Source organism: Myotis daubentonii, chromosome 21, assembly GCF_963259705.1.
Source record: "Myotis daubentonii chromosome 21, mMyoDau2.1, whole genome shotgun sequence".
NCBI classification, from domain to species: domain Eukaryota; kingdom Metazoa; phylum Chordata; class Mammalia; order Chiroptera; family Vespertilionidae; genus Myotis; species Myotis daubentonii.
The window spans coordinates 579,134-600,130 of NC_081860.1; the positions used below are offsets into that span (position 1 = coordinate 579,134).

A 20,997-nucleotide genomic window follows, 5' to 3' on the forward strand; every position below is an offset into this window, starting at 1 on the left:
GCGGAGACTGCGCTCTGCGCCCGGCGCGCGCCCCGAGTCTATGGAGAGCGCCCCCACCCCGCCCCCTGCGCCCCGCCCCCGGCCCCGCCCCTGGCCCGCGGCCCCTGTGAGCCTGGAGACCCCAGCCCTGCGCCCTCGCTGCGCCCCACCCCGGGCGTTGGGATCTCCAGGGTGCGAGCCTGGCACCAGCGCTCCGAGATGCACCTGGGAGAAGGGGCGCCCTGCCACCCGCTCCCCAGGCTCCGTTCTTGGGGGGTTGGATGGGACAGGACGGGGGCACGGAGGGATCATTGTGGAAGCTGGGTGGTGATCACGTGGGGGGGGCATTACACCATCCTCTCCACTTAAAAAAATATTTTTTTATTGCTCTGGCCGGTGTTGCTCAGTGGATAGAGCCTCCGCCTGGGGACTGAAGGGTCCCGGGTTCGATTCCGGTCAAGGGCAGGTGGCTGGGTTGCAGGCTCCCCGTCCTGGTCGGGGGTGCGGGGAAGGCAAGGGGGGGGGCAACCAATCCATGTGTCTCTCCCTCTCCCTTTTATTCTCTAAAAATCAATGGAAAAAATGTCCTCGGGTGAGGATTAAAAAATAATAGCAAAATATATGGGTTTTTAAAAAACTGATTTCAGAGAGGAAGGGAGAGGGAGAGAAACATCCATGATGAGAGAGAATCATGGACCGGCTGCCTCCTGCGCGCCCCGGACTGGGGATGGAGCCTGCAACCCAGCACGTGCCCCGACCCCGTGACCTCTTGGTTCAGAGGTCAAGGTTCACCCACTGAGCCAAGCATGTTGGGCCATGCTCGCCACTTCGGTGTGTTTGAGAACATCCATGATATAAAGGAGCGGGCCCGCCAGGGACTGGGAGCTATGGTGTCGGGGTTCTCACTCCGCATCCCCATCCTCCACGTGCGTGCGGGGACCACGGGGGGCCGAGCGGGGAAGCCTGACCCCGCCCCGTCAGCACCCTCCTGTGCGCAGCTGAGCCAACCCAGCGTCCCGCGAGATTGTGGGCCTTTACCCCGAGTTCGAACCCAGCATCCCGCGAGATTTGGGCCGCCACCCCGAGTTCGAACCCAGCGTCCCGCGAGATTGTGGGCCTTTACCCCGAGTTCGAACCCAGCATCCCGCGAGATTTGGGCCCCCACCCCGCGTTCGAACCCAGCATCCCGCGAGATTGTGGGCCTTTACCCCGAGTTTGAACCCAGCATCCCGCGAGATTTGGGCCGCCACCCCGCGTTCGAACCCAGCATCCCGCGAGATTGTGGGTCTTCATCCCGCGCTGGAACCCGGCATCGCGAGATGGTGGGTCCCCCGTGCTGAAACTCAGCATCCCGCGAGATTTGGGCCCCCACCCCCCCACCCCGCGTTGGAACCCAGCATCCCGCGAGATTGTGGGCCTGTACCCCATGTTCGAACCCAACATCCCGCGAGATTGTGGGCCTGTACCCCATGTTTGAACCCAACATCCCGCGAGATTGTGGGCCTGTACCCCATGTTCGAACCCAACATCCCGCGAGACTGTGGGCCTGTACCCCATGTTCGAACCCAACATCCCGCGAGATTGTGGGCCTGTACCCCATGTTCGAACCCAACATCCCGCGAGATTGTGGGCCTGTACCCCATGTTCGAACCCAGCATCCCGCGAGACTGTGGCCCGGGGGAAGGACAGTCTGTGGCGAGACGGAGCTGTGAGTTTGGGGGGCGCCTGGTGAGAAGGGGGGGCTTGGGCACAGGGCGCCCTGGTCCCGTTTGTGTTTGTGTCAAGTGGCGGTGGCTTCTGCGTTAGGCGGGGTGCGGGGGGGGGCAGAAGCAAGGGGGGGGGCCCTGGCCCCGCGTCCTAGGCCAGGGCGGCGCAGTGGGCAGTGGCCATGGGAAGCGGCCGGGTTAGAGGAGGGAGGAGGTTTCCCGGTGCCCTTCTGTGATCCGAGCCGGGCATCGCAGCAACCCGGGCGGGCTCTCTTCACATGGAGACCCCCATGCCCAGCCCTGGAGACGTGGGGCCGGGGGGCCAGGGGTCAGGGGTCAGGGGTGGGGCCCAGGAAGCTGTGTTTCCCAAGCTTTCGGGGGACCCCACGTTGGCCCTGCAAGCTTCCGGGACCTGCAGGGGGGCGGGGGGGGGGGCCTGGGAGCCAGAGGCCGGCTTAGTAGGCGGGGAGACAATGAAAGGGCTTGAGGCGGCCCTAGTCGGTGTGGCTCAGTGGATAGAGCCTCAGCCTGGGGACGGAAGGGTCCTGGGTTCGATTCCCAGTCAACGGCACATGCCCCGGGGTTGTGGGCTCGATCCCCAGTAGGGGGCGTGCAGGAGGCAGCCGACCAGTGATTCTCGTCATCATGGACGTTTCTCTCTCCCCTTCCCTTCTTCTCTCCAAAATTAAAAAAATATACCCTATATAATAAAAGCCAAATAGGCAAATTGACCGAACAGGGGAGCAACAGGTCACTATGATGCGCACTGACCACCAGGGGCCAGACGCTCAAGGCAGGAGCTGCCCCCAGTCTGCAGGCTCCAGGCCAGCCAAGGCGGGTGTCAGCGGGGGGGGCCCCCCCTATGGTCCCACCAGTCGCCCCATAGATCGGCCCTGATTGCCAGCCAGGCCTAAGGACCCTACCTGTGCATGAATTTCGTGCACTGGGCGTCTAGTGTGTGTGTGTGTATATATATATATATATATATATATATATATATATATATATATATGTATATATATATATGGCTAAGTGACCGACCAACCGTCCGTCCAACCATCCCACTGACCGGCCGGTACATCTGAGGGTCACTGGCAATTTAAAAATAAACCTTGGCTCGCGCATGCGCCATACACAGAAAGCTCTCGCAGGCGCCAATCACATTATAGAGAAAGGGCGAATAGCGAGGTTAAAATATTTCTTCTAATTAATTTCCTTTCAATGTGCACGCATCCATGCACCAGATCACTCGTCTATATCTATATGTATAAAAGCCTAAGGGACCAAGGGCCGCACTGACCACTAGGAAGCAGATGCTGAATGCAGGAGCTGCCCCCTGGTGGTCAGTGCGCTCCCACGGCCACCCTCCCGCGGCCCCTCCCCCCTGGCCAGCCAACCCGATTGGGACTGGGCGAGATGGCCCCCATTGGCCCCGATCGCCGACCAGGCCGAGGGACCCCACCTGTGCATGAATTCATGCACTGGGCCCCTAGTATAAAAAGAGAGGGCTTGAGGCCCGGACATCCTGTGAGGTTGAAGGGTGCCGGGTGCCCAGGTCCCTCTGGTGGCCGGAATGGAGGGCGAATTGAAGGACGTCGAAGTCGGATGCCTGGAGACCAAGGAAGTGTATGCTGCAAAGGCCCAGGCAGAAGATAAACAGGGCTGGCCCGGCCGGTGCGGCCTCAGTGGCTGAGCATCGACATGAACCAGGAGGTCACGGTTCGATTCCCAGTCAGGGCACATACCCGGGTTGTGGGCTGGATCCCCAGTGGGGGGCGTGCAGGAGGCAGCCGGTCCATGATTCTCTATCATCACTGATGTTTCTCTCTCTCCCTCTCCTTTCCTCTCTGAAATCAATTATATATATATATATATATATATATATATATATATATATATATACACACACACACACACACACACACACACACACACACATATATTTAAATATGTTTTATTGATTTTTTTACAGAGAGGAAGGGAGAGGGATAGAGAGTCAGAAACATCGATGAGAGAGAAACATCGATCAGCTGCGTCCTGCACACCCCCCACTGGGGATGTGCCCGCAACCAAGGTACATGCCCTTGACCGGAATCGAACCTGGGACCCTTCAGTCTGCAGGCCGACGCTCTATCCACTGAGCCACCCCGGTTCGGGTGATAAATATTGTTTAAAAAGTCTCCTGGCACATCAGATCCATGAGTGGATTCCCTGACTCGCACGGTGTTTCTGGAAGGATCGCTCTGGGCCAGGCTTGGGGGTCAGCGGTGAAGGGCCATGGCTGGGACCTGGCGGCCCGCCCCGGCGGCACCGAGGTCAAGTGTGGGGCGCTGTGTCAGTGCTATGAACGGGGACAGGGAGGGCACCTCACTTCTGGGGTGTCGGACCTTCCCGGAGAAGGTGACCCTGAGCTCACGCAGGGCTCTGCAGGTGGCTGGGCTCTCGACAGGCAGAGAAAGGGGCAAGGCCTCCTGGACAGGAGCCAGCAGAGCCCCTGGGACACCTCTCTGCAAAGGGCTCCCCCCAACCCCCCGGCATCAGGTGGTCCACCTTAGCATCAGGGGAGCCCAGAGCCCAGGCCAGCCTGCGGGGTGTGCAGCCAATTCCTGGTGCCCCTCCCCCCCCCCCGGGTGTGGATTTGAGACGGGGGAGCGGGGCCGGGGCCCTCTCTCCAAGGCCCCTTTGTTCTCCGCAGGCAGCTCCCGCCTTGGCGTCCCAGACCCCTTGTAGCCGCTCCTCCCGGGCCACCAACCTGCTTCCCGTTGTCCCCCATCCCATCGTCGGGACATTTCTGCTGAGGTTCGCTGCCTCCGCCTGGGGGCACGCCAGGGCCCCAGCCTCCCAGGGCCTCTGGCCTGGCCCCGTGCCCTCCGGCAGGCTGAATTCAGGCTGGAAGAATGGGGGTCAGAGTTCAGTCCCCAAAGCCCGGGGCGCTGAAGAGGGCCCAGGAGGGGGTCTCCCGGGCACAGTCATGGGGGCTGGGGCCGCTGCTCAGGGACTCTGGGAGTCAGCAGAGCAGGACAAAGAAGTGCCGGTTCCCGGGAAAGACTTGGGGGGGTGTACCTGCCCTGGGGGGGTGCTTCATGAGGTTAATGGAGTGGAAGGTGCAGTGGAAGGGGAGTCGGGGGGCCTGGGGGCAGGGAGCCCACCGGAGGAGAAATACATGTAGCCGACATGTACTGAGCTCTGACTACGCCAGGTCCGTCCATCCACCTGTCCGTCCATCCTTCCTTCCGTCCATCCTTCCATCCTTCCATCCATCCGTCCGTCTGTTCATCCTTTACCTCCCCCCTGGGACGATACTCATCACAGATAAGGGTACAGCTCGCTGGTTAAGACAGAGCTGGGGGTGCATGTCTGGCCCCAGATCTTTATTCTTTTAAAAAAAATACACATTTTTTTATTAATTTCAGAGAGGAAGGAAGAGGGAGAAAGAGATAGAAACCTCAATGATGAGAGAGAATCATGGATCGGTTGCCTTCTGCACGCCCCCTACTGGGGATCGCGCCCACAACCCGGGCCTGTGCCCTGACCGGGAATCGAACCCGGGACCCTTCAGTCCGCAGGCTGACGCTCTATCCACTGAGCCACACCGGCCGGGGCTGTCATTTACTTGTTACAAGTGTCCTGTGAAAGGGACCTGTTAGCTCAGAGAGGCTGAGACACTGGCCCAAGGCCACACAGCTAGGAGGTGGTGGAGCGGGTTCCTCCCGCGAGGCTGCCTGGCCGTGGCCATCCTCACTGAGGCCACCCCCGGTTTGCGTCTGCGCCCCCAGAGCTCAGCCCAGGCCCGGGCACCTCGCGGGCACTGCATGGAGGTTTCCGGCACGCACGCCTGCTCTTGAAAACGCCAGCCTGGGCTTTCATTAGTCTGATTTACACGCGCGCCGGGATCCAGGGGCGCAGGGCTGGGGGACGGCGGCCGTCATTCATCAGAGAACACGGCAGCCGCTCCGCTCCCTCTCAGTGCAGAAGGAGCCGCTGGATGGATGGCCGACAGCCCGGCCCGGGAAGGCCCGTCCTCTGCTCAGGGCGCAGAGCATGTGACCGGCCTCCTGCCGGCCCCACGTGGCCGGTCCACCTGCCGCCCGGAGGTGGCCGCAGGGGGGGCAGCTGCCTCTCATGGATCGATCGCCCGCTCAGGATGCCACCTGGCGCCTCTGAGAGTCCGTGAAGAGAGGAACCCCATCGGCGGTGCCTGATCAATCACCTCTCAGCCGCGGCCCCTTGCGTGGCGCGTGCGGCCGGCACAATGCCCGCCGGTCACGGCGCCGTCACCGCGGCCGATGAATGGCCTTTCGCACAAGAGCAGCCCCGGCGGGCGGGCTCCCTGCGGCCTCCCTAATCGAGGTTGACGGATGTGGGGCTTGGGGCCTCGCGGCCACAGGCAGACAGCTGCTCTGCCTCCCAGATGTCCAGGGGAGCCCCCTCCCCCATAGCGAGGCAGCTGGGTGAGCCCCAACCTGAGGGCCTGGAGGGTGAGGAGGGCTGGGGCGCGCGGCTTCCCCGCACCGAGCTCCCCTCTCCCCCTGGGCGGCGGGTGAGGAGGGTTTCTGGCCCTGGATGGCGGTTGCGTTAGCGCCGCGATAACATAACGTGAAAATCCATCATCTTCACCAGACGCGCTGCATTCCAGGGGCCTGGGCGCAGGAGGCGAGTATTAATTATCGCTTCTCTCCGCTCACTGGGGTGTTTGCAAATGTGATTCATGGGCAGGCTGTTACCTCAGCTGAGCGCTGGGGAGCGGGGAGCCCTCAGCCTGCCAGCCCCTCTCCCCACAGCCGGCTCCGGGCAGCTGGCCCCCTCGGGGCCCCCCTGAGCCGCCCACACCCGGTGCCCCTGCGGGACCAGGCGCCATCCTGGGGGCCCTGGGCCTGGTCACGGCCCCCTTCCCGTCCAAGGGCCCAGGGTGGGAATCAGAGTCCCCGTTTCACGGGGAACTTGGGCCACAGAGAGTTAAAGGGCCTCTTAGGAGGGACCCCAGGGGCAGAGAATCGCGGGGGCCAGGGGATGAACCCCGAGAAAGAAGGACTCCCCCCGGCCCTGACCTGGGGGGCCGTCAACGAGGACAGCAGTGGGGGCCAGCCCAGTGGTCATTACGGCCATCGGTCCCCAGCCCCGAGGGGGATGGGCTCACGGACTCATTAGCGGGGACACATCCATCCTCGCTCGGCCTGACACGTCCCCGGCCTGGACAGCTGACATGGATGGACGGCGTCCCGGGGGCATCGCCCGCGTGTGGGGCGGGGCAGGCTGGCAGGTGGCAGAGGGAGCGGCCTGCCTGGGAAGTGCCATCCTGGTCCCAGCCACGTCCGACCCACAGGATGCGCCCACCAGCCGGCGTGGCTCAGGTCGGGCATCGACCCAGGAACCAAGAGACCACCGATCCGGCTCCCGGTCAGGGCGCACGCCGGGTGTGGGCGCCATCCCCTGCGGGGGCGTGCCGATCGCTGATGTTTCTCTCTCTCTATCCCTCGCCCTTCCCCTTTCTCTAAAACCAATAGAAACAGAGAGAGAGAGGGACAGCGAGCAGGGGGCCGCTCCGTGAGTCAAGCAGACTCCCCGCCCGACCAACTCCCGCCTTCTCTGGGCCCCTCGCCCCTCCTGCCTGTTCGCTCTCGGGGGGCGGGGGAGCCCGGTGGATCTGGTTCTGCCCAGGTTCCCCCCAACACCCAGCCCAGGTCCTCCCGGGGCCCCATGTCCCCAGGCAGCCGGGCCTCGCGACAGCCCCCGGTCATTCATTCACTCACTCATCGCCTGCCCGGCCGAGACAAAGGGCCTCGCGTGTGCAGATGGGCCGCCCTCACTCCCGTTCCCCGGGGCCACCTGCTGACCGGGGTGGCCGGGCAGTGACGCGTGCAAACACTGGGACCCCGGGACAAAGCCGGCCTCGGGGAGGGGCGACGGGGAGGCCCGGCGGGCCCATCGCTCATGCCTGACAGGGGGACGTTATGGCTCTGAAACCCCGCTTGCCCGCACACCGAGCCCCGATTAATTGACAGGAGCTGCGGGGGCAGCCAGGACGGAGCAGGACCCGTCCCCCCAGCCCCAGAGGCCGGCAGAACGATCCCCCGCCCGGGCAGGGCTCCAGGCCCTTCTGGGCTGATTGAGACCGTGGGCCCCCCGCCCCGTGTGCGTGTGTGTGTACCCGTGTGCATGCGTGTGCACGCGCACGTGTGTGTGGAGGGAAGCTGGGTCCCAGGCACAGCTCCACGGGCTCCAGATCTCAGCAGGCTGGTGTGGAGCTGAGGCGGCACCCAGGTCCTGACCACCCTCACACCCTGTGTGGGGCCTGGGTGCAGCGGCCTCCCAGCCTCTGGAGCCATAAGCCCTTCTTACTGGACCAGCACAGGCCTGGCCCTCCCTGGGACCGGGACCTGGCGTCCTCCCTCAGCGAAGACCCAGGAGGCACGGCCCCACCGAAAGCAGATACAGCACCGGCCGGTGTTGCTCAGTGGATAGAGCATTGGCCTGCGGACTGGAGGGTCCCGGGTTCGATTCCCGGTCAGGGCACATGCCCGGGTTGTGGGCTCCATCCCCAGTGTGGGGCGTACAGGAGGCGGCCGACCCATGATTCTCTCTCATCACTGACGTTTCTATCTTCCCCTCCCTCTCCCTTCCCCTCTGAAATCAATAACAATATATTTTTTAAAAATCTTATACAAAAAAAGAGAAAGAAAGCAGATACAGAGCAAATGGGACATGGAGGGGGACAGCCAGCAGTCCTGACATCATGGGGGGCCACTCCCCCAAGTCCCAAGGAGCCGTACTAGAGCGGCGGGGGGCTGCGGACCGGAGTGGGTATCGGGGGGCCTCTGCTCACACCGGCTCTGCCCAGAGGACAGCCCTCTGGTGGCCTGTGGGATGGACTCTGCCGGGTGTGCACACCCATGCATCTGGGGTCAAGCGTGACACCCCCACTCTGTGTCACAGTCACCGGGGGTGTCTGCAGCTGGTGCGTACCCCTCATCATAGCACATTCTACGGTTGGTAAGCTGTACCACGTCAGTAACGTGAAATCGCCCACGGGCCCTGGCCGGGTGGCTCAGTGGATAGAGCGTCAGCCTGAAGACTGAAGGGTCCCGGGTTCGACTCCCGCTCAGGGCACAGGCCAGGGTTGCAGGCTCGATCCCCAGTAGGGGGCGTGCAGGAGGCAGTCGATTCATATTCTCTCTCATCATGGATTTTTCTGTCTCTCCCTCTCCCTTCTTCTCAGATAAAAATACATTTTTTAAAAAAAGGAAAGAAATGGCCCACGGGAGCCGTGCGAACACCATAGCCACCAGCCTGGGCTGTGAACCGGGTCAGCTCTTTCCCTGAAGAGCCTGTTGCTGAGCGTTTACGAGGCACGGCTCCTCCGCCCGCGGCTCCTGTGGGACCCCCAGTGGCCCCCTGCACCTTCCTCTCCCCCTCACCACGGCCTCTCCTGTCTCGTTCTCCGCAGCCTAGGCGCTGGCTCACAGCTTGCCCACCCGCCCACCCGATTCTGCCTCCGTCCAGGGCCCACAGCCTCCGCCTCCTCCTCCTGGCAGCCCACCTTGCTTCCGTGGCTCCCCTGCCTGACTTCGCTGCTTCCTAAGTCAGCAGGTAAGTGATGCCAGAGGGGCGGGGAGTCATGCACTGCTGGGCCTGATCCTGCTCCGCCCCCTTTCCCGATGCACACGGCCTGCTCCCTCCAGCCTCACCTTGGCTGCCCTGGGCTGTGACTCAGTCTACCAGTGTAGGGTAGCTCCTGCCCATTTTCTTGCTTTTCAAAAAATATCTTTTAATATTGATTTCAGAGAGGAAGGGAGAGGGAGAGAGAGACAGAAACATCAGTGATGAGAGAGAACCCTTGATCGGCTGCCTCCTGCACGCCCCACACCAGGAATCGAGCCCACAACCCGGGCGTGTGCCCTGAATGGGAATCCAACCCTGACCTCCTGGTTCCTAGGTTGACGCTCAACCCCTGAGCCACCCGGGCAGGTTGCTCCTAACCATTTTCTAGGGGTGAAGTTCTCCATTTTAGGGGTGTTTTGGTCTCCAGTTTCTGCAGGAGGAAACTGAGGCCCGGGAGGCCCTTGTTTGGGGGACCCACTGCCTGTGGGTCTGGGGTAGCTGCAGAGGGCAGGCAAGCAGGTGCCAGCCGCTCCATCCCCCTCAGCAAGTGCTGGGAAGTGGCCCACAGCAGGCAGGGACTGCCACCCAGTGGCCATCCGTGGTCAGGCCCCAGGCTGGTGGGATATTCTGCCTCCTGCACGCCCCACGTTGGGGATGGAGCCCACAACCCGGGCCTGTGCCCTGACGGGGGTGGAACCGCGACCTCCCCCCCCCTGACTCCGCTCCCTGCTGGCCGAGTGACCCTGCAGACGTCCCCGCCGCCCTGGGGGTCGGGTTCCCTCTCTGTGTGTAAAACGGGGTCCACCCTTCGCCCCGCCTCATCACAGTGTTCGGTGCCGCTGGGTTCGCCATGTGCGGCTCAGTCTGTACGGTCACCGATGTGGCTCCCAAATGTTTATAACCAAGACAACCTTAGGAGGTACTGGGTCTCCAAAGTGGCGCTGTGTACCCCAGCTGGTGAGCAAAACCATCCGCTGGGGTATGGGAAGAAAATATCAGACCCTCTGAGTATATATTCTTTAATCTCATCCTCTTAAAATCCTATTTCTGTATTTGCTTTATTATACCTTCAAACGTATTAGCAGAGTAGGACACACATGATTTATAAGTAACATACACATACAGGGGCACATGTTAAAAAAATTAACAATATGAATGTGTGGTCACTGCTTTTTGGGGGGGTCCTATAACATTTTTTCACATACTGGTATGTAGATGTGAAATAGGGTGTTTTGTGTGTTTTTTTAATTTAATTTTATTTTTATTATTATTATTTTTAAAAATATATTTTATTGATTTTTTACAGAGAGGAAGGGAGAGGGACAGAGAGTTAGAAACATCGATGAGAGAGAAACATCGATCAGCTGCCTCCTGCACATCTCCCACCGGGGATATGCCCGCAACCCAGGTACATGCCCTTGATCGGAATCGAACCTGGGACCTTTCAGTCCGCAGGCCGACGCTCTATCCATTGAGCCAAACCGGCTTCCGCTTGTGTGTTTTTTTTATTTTTATTTATTTATTTGTTTTTAATATATTTTATTGATTTTTTACAGAGAGGAAGGGAGAGAAATAGAGAGTCAGAAACATCGATGAGAGAGAAACATCGATCAGCTGCCTCCTGCACACCGCCTACTGGGGATATGCCCGCAACCCAGGTACATGCCCTTGACCGGAATCGAACCTGGGACCTTTCAGTCTGCAGGCCGACGCTCTATCCACTGAGCCAAACCGGCTTCGGCTTGTGTTTTTTTTTTATATACAAGATTACCTTAACTATGCATGCTACCCACTCTTACATCTATTTTTCTTAATCTAACATTTCTTTTTTGGGAGACGATTAAATTTTGGGCTGACAAAAATTTCACTTGATACTCAAAACAATGTGCTTCGTTTGGAAATTCAGAGAGGAAGGGAGAGGGAGAGAGAGAGAAACATCAGTGAGAAGAGAGAAGCACGGATGGGCTGCCCCCACACCACAGATGGAGCCCCAAACGCAGACATGTACCCTGACCTGGTTCATAGGTCGGGGCTCAACCGCTGAGCCACACCAGGTGGGCACGATTTGCAGCTTTTAAAACAAAGCTCTGCCCTGACCAGTGTGGCTCAGTGGGTAGAGCGCCGGCCTGCCGACTGAAGGGTCCCGGGTTCGATTCTGGTCAAGCGCATGTACCTGGGTTGCGGGCACATCCCCAGTGGGGGGCGTGCAGGAGGCAGCTGATCGATGTTTCTCATCTATGTTTCTCTCTATCCCTCTCCCTCTCCCTTTCTGTAAGAAAATCAATAAAACATATTAAAAATAAATATTTCACTGAAAAGTGTTGACGCAACAGAACTCGAGAAGCCACCAGTCGAACAGCAGAGCGGAAACGGAGAACTCGGGGCCCCACGCGCGCACCTGCAGCTGCAGGAACCCGAACCCGCGCGCCTCCGAGAGCCCATCACCGAGGCCCCGCCCCCTAGGGGTTTAGGGCGTGGCCTCCCAGACCCAGGGTTGGAAGGGGCGTGGCCTCCGCGCCTATCCCCGCCCACCCTCGCTGGGGGCGTGGCTTCGGCAGGGAGTGCGCGTGCGCGGTGGCCCTGGGCGAGACCCCGCCCCTTCTCGAGCTCCTAGGGTCGCGGTCGCGTGGCGCTGTCGTCAGAGGCGCGACGGGGCCGAGCCGGTGAGTCGGGCCCTTGGGCCGGTGCGGGTGGCCGTCGCCGGGGCCGCTGACGGTCCGGGCGGGAGGGCGGGGGAGCCAGGGCGGGCCCGAGGGCGCCTCCGTGACCCCGGTCGCCCTGCTGCCCGTCGGGGCGCGTCCTGGGCGGGCTCCGTGCAGCCCCGAGCTGGGGGCTGGCGTCCCCGACCCCGGAGACGGGAGGCCGGTCCCGACCGAGCTTCCCCGAGAAGCGCCGCCGCCTCCGTAGGCAGCGAGCCTCCCGCCCATCACCCGACGCACCTGGGTTTTGGGGTCCCGGCACCGGGTGGTCTTGGGGGTCAGTCCTGCCCGATCGCGCTGAGGGGCACGTGGGGTGTTTTGTTTTGTTTTTGGAAACGCAGAGGAGCGAGCAGTGAGTTCCGCGTGGGAAGTTGTGGGGGGATGGCGGGGGCTTGGGGGGCTTGGGGTCCTCTCGGCTCTGACGTGACTTGGTATCAGGGGAGGAGGGGAGAGTGAGGACGCCCACTGAGCGCGCGGAGCGAGCTAATCCAATTGTATAAACTTACAACTGGGCCCCTCAGCACATCCTAGAATGGTTACCTTTTTTTTTAAATTGTCTAGCAGCGGTTCTCAGCCTGTGGGTCGCGACCCCCGTCTCTCCCCCTCCCTTCCACGCTCCCTAAAAGCCAATGGAAAACTAGCCTCGGGTGAGGATTAAAACAATAAATAAATGAAAGGGCCCGTGGTTCTCCCTGTGAAGAGCGGCAGGTGGCGGAGACCGATCCCCCTGTGGTCAGCCTTGGAGAGAAGAAAACGGGCTGGGACAGGGCGTTAGTTGATCCCATGGGCTCCGAGGGCCGTGTGAGGGGAGCTCCTGGGATTGACCCAGGGCAAGTGTCCGGGCCACTCTGTGGTCAAGGGGAACCCCCCGGGGCCCCCGTCCTGATGACACCCCCTGACTGAGACCCCTGCTGGTACTGTTCCCACAGAGCTGCCTGGCCTGTAGCCCTTCGCCCCGGCCGAGGAGATGACCAACCAGGTAAGGCTGTGGAGGGAGGCGCAGCAGTGGGGCCCTCGCAGGTGTTGGGGTGGCCAGGCACCGGCTCCCGGCTCCCGCTCCCGCTCCCGCTCTGCTCCTGACCACGCAGGCTGCGTCCCCCGTGCACAGCGCCAGGAGGAGGAGCGTGCCCGCCACGTCTCCCCGTGCACAGGGGGCGAGGGGCTGAAAGACTCTGCACAAAGGCAGCAGAGAAACGAAGATCAGCAGAGAAGAGACCGTGTTTACCATAAGATCAGGGACAAGGCTAGCGGGTTCTGTGGGCTGTGCCCTCAGATGCAACTGCACAAATGAAGCTGCAGAGTGCACCCTGAGCTTCCCGGGAGCCGAGCAGGAAAAGCACGTTTATTAGTCTCAGGGGAATGGAGAAGCTACACTTCCTTCTCTTTTTTAAAAATATATTTTAGTGATTTGAGAGAGGAAGGGAGAGGGAGAGAGAAACATCCATGATGAGAGAGGATCATGGATCAGCTGCCTCCTGCACGCCCCACACTGGGGATGGAGCCCACAACCCGGGCCTGTGCCCCGACGGGGAATCGAACCCTGACCTCCTGGTTCATAGGTCGACCCTCAACCAGTGAGCCACGCCGGCCGGGCCAGTTTCTTTAGGAGCTAATTGTTCCTGACTACATATCTTGCACGAGCAGGAGTCAGGAGCGTGCAGGTCAGGGTGACAGGAAGTCGCTGCCACCGTGGTGACCGTATCTCCAGGGGCGTGGCAGTGAGGTGGGAGCCAGCAGGTGCTTCAGGGAGGGGATGCGACACGTCTGAACTCTGACCTTGGTTTAATGTGGCTCCTGTTCTTTTCAGTACAGCATCCTCTTCAAGCAAGAGCAAGGTGAGCCGCCTGCCTGGGAAAACGGGTCGTCTCTGGTTCCTGTAGGAATTGTTGTCATGCCGACCAGACATGCCATCCCCAGTTTACTCCCTGCAGGAAAGTCAGCAGAGGCGGCCAGACACAGACACCCTGAAAAGCAAACAACAGGAAGGCAGATAGCAGGCCGGAGGGCTTCCCCGCTGCCGGGGGGCCCCCAGGAGGGGGTGGCCCCTAGAGGCCACTGCACACAGGGCCTGAGGGGGACTCCCGTTAACAGAGGGGTTGGCTTTGAGCCCAGTTCTGTCCCTTAGCTTTGGAGTTCCAGGGAGCTACCAGTCTCTCTCTTTTTTAAAAAAATATTTTAAAAATTGATTGGAGAGAGGGAGAGAGTGAGAGGAGACAGAGAGAGGAAGGGAGGATGGAGAAGCCTCCACTGGCTGCCTCCTGCACGTCCCTACGCAGGACGGGTGCTCAGTCCAGGATCCATCCAGTGACCTGGGTCATGGGTTGATTCACACCCACTGAGCCCCCCGGCCGGCACTGCAGGCTCCTCTGGGCCTCTGACTCCTTGTCTGTAACGTGAGGTGCCGCTCACAGCGCCTGCTCCTTAGGGTTGTGGTGGCGACGAACGGAGGTGACACTTCCGGGGGGATTAATGCATCGCCGGCCCCTGACGCAGAGCACACGTGCGGCCCAGGCAGCTTGTGGGGCCGCATCGGGCACGCGCTCTGGGGCCTGCGCTGTTGGCAGTCACTGCCCGCCGGCTCCCAGAGGTGCCGGGAGGGAGCGCTCGCCCAGCTGAGGGCTCTCGGGCGGGGGGCCGTGGGGAGGCTCATCTCCATCGGGTGGTGGTAGCGCCTCCCCCTGGCCGGCCTGTGCTTGGGCGGGGCTTCCTGGGAGCCTCCAGTTCCCAGTCGTCATACGAGCTCCCTGGGAAAGCGCCTCGCAGAGCAGAGCAGACCCGGGTGGGGGCGGGAGCGCCCGCGGGAGGCGGACGGTGCTCGGCCCGTTCTGTGGGCGCCTTCAGCGTGGAGGCCGCCCAGGCCTTAACCGGCAGCTTCCGTTCCAGCCCACGATGACGCCATCTGGTCGGTGGCCTGGGGGACCAACAAGAAGGAGAACTCGGAGACGGTTGTCACGGGGTCCCTGGACGACCTGGTGAAGGTCTGGAAGTGGTGAGCGCCTCCCGGGGGCGGTTCAGGGGCGTCCCGGCCCCCAGGTCGCGGTCGGGAGCGTGCTCCCTGTTTTCTAGGAAAGCGTGGCGGGGGGGGGGGGGGGGGAGGTGGTCTCCCAGGGGCCCTGGTCTCCCCTTCCTCCCTGTACTCGGGTGAGGCCCAAGGTGACCCTTGGCTGCCTTTGGTGCCTGGGGCTCCTCACGCCCCGGAGGCTCCATCCGCAGACACTGGTCCCGCGTGGCCACGGCCCGAGGCCCTGAAGAAACCGATTCCCTGTCTCCCTTGCAGGCGTGACGAGAAGCTGGACCTGCAGTGGAGCCTGGAGGGGCACCAGCTGGGCGTGGTGTCCGTGGACATCAGCCACACGCTGCCCATCGCCGCCTCCAGCTCCCTGGACGCCCACATCCGGCTCTGGGACCTGGAGAACGGCAAGCAGGTCAAGTCCATCGACGCGGGACCGGGTGAGAGTCCACTGCGGGCAGACGCGGTTCTCGGCAGGTGGCCTGGACCCGGGGCACCCCGAGGCCGGGCTCCGGGTCTGCGGCTCCTGCGCTGGAGCTTGAGAGTCACGCCAGGCCCGGGGTGCAGCTGGGCCGAGAGACAGGCCAGGCCCGGGGTGCGGCTGGGCTGTGAGACAGGCCAGGCCCGGGGTGCGGCTGGGCTGTGAGACAGGCCAGGCCCGGGGTGCGGCTGGGCTGTGAGACAGGCCAGGGCCGGGGTGCAGCTGGGGCTGAGAGAGGCCAGGCCGGGGTGCGGCTGGAGGGGGAGCTCCCCGTAGGAGGGGGCGGGAGGGCCTCCCCTCCCCTCGGGCTGCACAGCGTTCCCAGCGGCTGCTCCTGGGCCTGTCGGGCAGGACTGAGGGCGCCCCGTACGTGGTGTGGGGTGTCGTGTAGCAGCGTCACCCCGTCCTGGTCCCTGTGAATCTGCCACATGGGGTTCCACGTACGAGTGTTCCTGGGACACCTCCCTCTGGTCGCCGTCGTGCTGAGGTGACAGGTCCCTCTGCGGCACCTCCGTGTGGACTTAGGTGCCCGGTGTGTGGCCAGGACAGCTCTGCGCGGTGCTGCCCTCGCCCAGTCCGCTCCCTCGGCCTCGGCCGCCACTGCTCTGCCCTGTCCTGTCGTGCTGCCTTTTGGGAAACTTCACGCCCGTGGAATCGCGTTCCCACACGTCCTCGCTCTTTCCTGCGTGACGGGCGAGGCGCCCGGGTGCCGAGTGACCCGTGGTTTGTCCCTTGTTGTCACTCGGCCTCCTCCCCGGGGAGGAGGGGCCACACCCGCCCATCGAGCCGCCGGGACGGGCGTCGGGCATTTCCCGGTTTCACGCTCGTTTGTTCGCGTGGAAGTCGCTTCTTGGGGCGCCTAGCGTTGGGGGGGGGGGGGGGCGCCTGGCGTTGGGCGGGGCGCCTGCTTTCCCTGGAGAAGCTGTGACTGGAGTGGCCGCGTTTCACACGGTGCAGCATCAGGCTCCCTCCCGCTCACCGTCCTTTCCCCCCTCCTCCTGGGCAGTGGACGCCTGGACGCTGGCCTTCTCTCCCGACTCCCAGTACCTGGCCACAGGCACGCACGTGGGGAAGGTGAACATCTTCGGGGTGGAGAGCGGGAAGAAGGAGTATTCCCTGGACACGCGCGGGAAGTTCATCCTCAGCATCGCCTACGTAAGGGGCCGCGCTCTCCTCCCTCCCACCTTGTGCCGGCTCCCGGCTCCCGGCTCCCGGCTCCCGGGTCCTGTCGGGCAGCTGCTGTCTCCCGGGGGGGCGGGGGATGACGGGGCGGAGGGGTGGCCGGCCAGCCCGCGGGACCTGTGGCCGCAGAGGCACCGTGCGTGCGGGCTGCCCGTGGTCTCACGCGTCCTCGTGTCTGTGCGCAGAGCCCCGACGGGAAGTACCTGGCCAGCGGAGCCATCGACGGCATCATCAACATCTTCGACATCGCGACCGGGAAGCTGCTGCACACGCTGGAAGGTACGGCCGCTCGGCTCCCGCAGGCGGCTCTGCGGCCACAGCGGGGGGCTGGTGCCCGCTGAGCGGGGCGGCCTTGGGCGTGCAGATCCCAGTCTGCGGGCGCCCTGTCCCTGGAGCCACCCGCGGCCTCGCTGGTTCTCGCGGCTGCACGGGTCTCGTTCCTGTCGTGTCCGCTCTACGCCCTTGAGTAGAGGGTTCTTAGTGATGAGAGAGCAGCTCCTGTTCGATGGTGGGCGCTGGGGGAGCCCTGGCCGGGGCTGGGCCTGGAGGGAGACGGCCGCTCTGCTCTGAGGAGCCCCGAGGAGGCTGCCCTCCCCCGCTCGCCCCAGGCGGAGGGTTTGGCGGGGACGGCTCGTGTTTGGTCAGAAGCGCCCCGTGTCCGTGTGGTCTCGCCCGTGCGGTTCTGAGCCTGTGCCGAGGTCACTGGTCGGGGGGGAGCTGAGGAGAAACCCTCGGGGGCGGGGCCTGGGGGACGGGACGTTTCCAGCCGCGGGAGGCAGGGCCGTCTGCCCCTCTGACGGGAGCCAGGGAGGGCGCTCGGCCTCGTCCAAGGGCACGGCCGGGCGGCCGCGGGGGGACGGACATGATCCCGGCTCACGCGGTCTGTGGTTCCAGGCCACGCCATGCCCATCCGCTCCCTGACCTTCTCCCCGGACTCCCAGCTCCTCGTCACGGCCTCGGACGATGGCTACATCAAGATCTACGATGTGTGAGTCACCGCTGAGCTGGGCTCTTGTTGCTGAAGACGCGTCGGGTCCCAGGGGGCGGGGAGTGTGAGGTGTCTGGAGGCTGTTCTCCTGCTGGAGGCGATTTCATTTCATGCTTTAAACCGTGACCGGCTGCAGCGATTAAACTTGCCTGTCTGAGGTCAGGTTAGAGATGGTCCCTCCAGCCCGGCCAGCGTGGCTCAGGGGTGAGCGTCGACCTAGGAACCAGGAGGTCAGGGTTTGATTCCCGGTCAGGGCCCACGCCCGGGATGTGGGCTCGATCCCCAGTGTGGGGCATGCAGGAGGCAGCCAATCCACGATTCTCTCTCATCATCGATGTTCCTCTCTCTCTCCCTCTCTCTTTCTCTCTGATATCAATAAAGATATATATGTAAATATATATTTATCTCTTTTAACATATAAGAATTGGCTGCCTCCTGCACGCCCCCCATTGGGGATGGAGCCTGCAACCTGGGCCTGTGCCCTTGACCGGAATCAAACCCGGGACCTTTCAGTCTACAGCCTGGCACTCTATCCACTGAGCCACACCAGCCAGGGCGATATATATATATTTTAAAAGTGTTCTCTCCAGGCCACGTGGGTGGTCAGGGCACCCGCAGGGAGGCACAGCCCGGGGGCCCCCACACCCCGTCCTCGGTCTCCGCCTCGGAGCAGCTGCCAAGCGTGGCTCCTCCTGAGGGAGTGTCTGTGCTCTGCCCGTCACGCCCTGTGCCCGCTCTGGGCGGCATCGGCAGGCTCTGGGGCGGGGCCGTGGGGCACTTGTTGCCGTGGGGGACGTGCCTCCCTGGGGCGTGTGATGGGCGCGTGCTGCCGTCATCGGGGAGCAGGGGGGCCCGGGGAAGCGGGCAGCTGGTCACATGCCTCCGGGACCTGTCCGAGCTGACGCCTCCGCGTCGGACCCGTCTCGTTTCAGACAACACGCCAACCTGGCGGGCACCCTGAGCGGCCACGCGTCCTGGGTGCTGAACGTGGCCTTCTGTCCGGACAACACGCACTTCGTCTCCAGGTACGTGAGTCGCCTGGCATGCGGGTGGCCTCTGCTCGCCGCGGCGTTGCCCCTTCAGGTGGTGAGGTTCGCCGCCCTCCGCGGGAGCAGGCGTGGGTTCTTCTGAATACGTGGCCCCAGCCCGTCGTTTCCTTGTGAATGTGGGGCTCTGCCGGCAGTTGGTGAAGGGCTGGGGGCTCCTGGCGAGAACCTTGCCGGGCGGGCCGGGCAGGTCAGGTCGGTGCCAGAGCCCGGGATCTTTAGTCAGATTCCTCCCGTCGGACCAGCCTGAACGTGTTTTCTGATACCAGCGCTCCCTCTTTTATAAAGTTCGTCGGACAAAAGCGTGAAAGTCTGGGACGTGGGAACGAGGACCTGTGTTCACACCTTCTTCGACCACCAGGATCAGGTACGGCGCCCGGAACGCGGCGATTCTCGGGTTCGCTGCGTCGTCTGCCCCGAGCTGACCCCTCCTGACCTTGCTGCTGCCGCTGGTCAGGACGGGGGCCGGCTCTGAGCTCGGACGCTGTCCAGCCCGTGTCCTGTGCGCAGGCTGAGCACGTGGAGGCCAGGAAACACGTGCTGGTCGCACCACCTTCAGCGCCTGGTGTCCACTGCTCACGCACAGCCCCGTGTCCTGTGGGAGCTCGCAAGGACGGGATCAGGTGCCGCTTTAACTTGAAGCCGGAGGTTCTTGCAGGGCCTGGCTCCTGTGACATGGATCCCTGCGTTTGGGTCTTTACGTCGGGAGAGCAGGCTCTGTGCTCACGGGGGACGCACCTTTGCCAGTAACTGAAACGGGGAAGGGGTTCCACACGGGAGCCCCGGGATCCAGCAGCCGTGCAGGTGTCGCTCGGGGGCCTGGGCCCAGCGTCTGCATTTCTAGCGGCCCCAGCGGCCGGTGCTGCTGGTCCAGCCGCTGCGAGGGCCGGGTGTTAGGAGCCGGTCGGCGTAAGCACAGCGCCGGCCGTGCCGTGGCTTCCGTGGCCCAGGTTGTGAGGATGATCCCCTCCCGCCTGGGAAGCCAGGAGAGTGGGTGGACTTGTGCTTTTTTGCCTTTCATTGTAACCCGGCCAGTAACGTGGAGGGGGTTTGACCTCGGCATCCCACTCCGTGTCAGTCCTGGCTGGGGTGGGGTCGGTGGGGTCGGTGTGGGGCATCCCGGGAGGTGGCGGGCGTGGAGGTGCATGTGGCCCAATCACACGAGTCGGGACCGGACGCCCAGCTCAGGGTTCTGGTGACAGGCTGACCTGATGAAACTGCCCGTGAGGGAGGCAGACTGTCCACTCAGCACGGAGCAGTGAGCTCGGTGGCCAGGATGCCAACCGTCCAGCTCCCAGGACAGGCGGGCGCCACGGGCTCTGAGAACAGAAGTACTGACGGGCAGGCACGGGGCCAGGTGGGGTGGGTACAGGGCCAGGTGGGGCGGGCACGGGGCGAGGTGGGGGGCGGGCACGGGTGTGTGAGCCGGTGCACGTCCCTGGGGGAGGGAGCTCGGGGGGAGGGGCCTTTCTCTGCTGGGCCTGGGTGCCCGCGTGCTGGGGGCCGTCTCCTGGCACGAGGCTGTCCTGGCCCTGGGTCGGAAAGGTGTGTGGACGTCGTTTTGCTTAGAAAGGTCATTTCCTCGTGGGGAGGCGAGGGGCGTGGTCACAAGAGGCCCCCTCCTGGGTTTCTCTAGCTTCGGTGCAAGGAGACGAGTGAGGACGTGTGTTCGGGAAGAACAGGGCACCAGGCCCTCTCTACTGTGTTTGCAGGTCTGGGGAGTGAAGTACAATGGGAACGGCTCCAAGATCGTGTCCGTAGGAGACGATCAGGAAGTTCACGTCTATGACTGCCCCATTTGACCGCCTTCCGCGAAGGACTGAACTTCACATTCCTGCCTTTTAGCTTAAAGGCACAGCCGCTGCGCTGGCAGCCCCACGCTGTGTAGATACGACATAAATATTTCCACGTTTTATTGGAGGTGCTGTTCGTGCCTTAACGTAAAGCGTTGTTCGGACCCACGCCCGCCTCTGGGACACGCTCCTTCTCCGGGGCCCGTAGTGGGCAGAGACGGGAGGTGGCAGCGTGTGCCTGAGGCGGGCCGGGATCCTCCCCCTGAGGCCCAGGTCGGGTCTGCAGGAGCTGGGGAGGGAGCGGATCCACCCAGGAGGAGCCCTGGAGGAAATGGGTGTCGGCTGGGGGGACGCCCTGCAGGCCTTCCCGTCAGGCAGCCTTCTGCTTGCTGTGAGGGCCCGGCCACTGCCTCACCCGCTAATGCTGGGCACCGCTGCCTCCATGTCCGGGCCCCGCCCGCCTCCCGGGCACCTGTCCCCGAGGCTGCGTGTCTGCAAGCGAACACAGGCAGGC

General features: G+C 62.9%; 1 protein-coding gene across 2 annotated transcripts; it reads left to right on the plus strand.

Moving 5' to 3' along the window:
- Positions 1 to 11,930: 11,930 nt before the first annotated feature.
- SKIC8 (SKI8 subunit of superkiller complex) lies at positions 11,931 to 20,605 on the plus strand. 2 transcript variants are annotated; one of them, XM_059677984.1, is made up of 11 exons: positions 11,931 to 11,947; positions 12,913 to 12,962; positions 13,791 to 13,818; positions 14,867 to 14,972; positions 15,261 to 15,433; positions 16,481 to 16,629; positions 16,842 to 16,935; positions 17,551 to 17,644; positions 18,577 to 18,669; positions 18,979 to 19,057; positions 20,403 to 20,605. In XM_059677984.1, the coding sequence occupies exons 2-11, from the start codon at positions 12,951 to 12,953 to the stop codon at positions 20,490 to 20,492; spliced, it is 918 nt and encodes a 305-aa protein (XP_059533967.1). In that variant the 5' UTR covers positions 11,931 to 11,947; positions 12,913 to 12,950; the 3' UTR covers positions 20,493 to 20,605. The 2 variants fall into 2 exon arrangements, with proteins under 2 accessions (XP_059533967.1, XP_059533968.1); XM_059677985.1 differs by lacking the exon at positions 11,931 to 11,947 and adding an exon at positions 12,238 to 12,335.
- Positions 20,606 to 20,997: the final 392 nt, after the last annotated feature.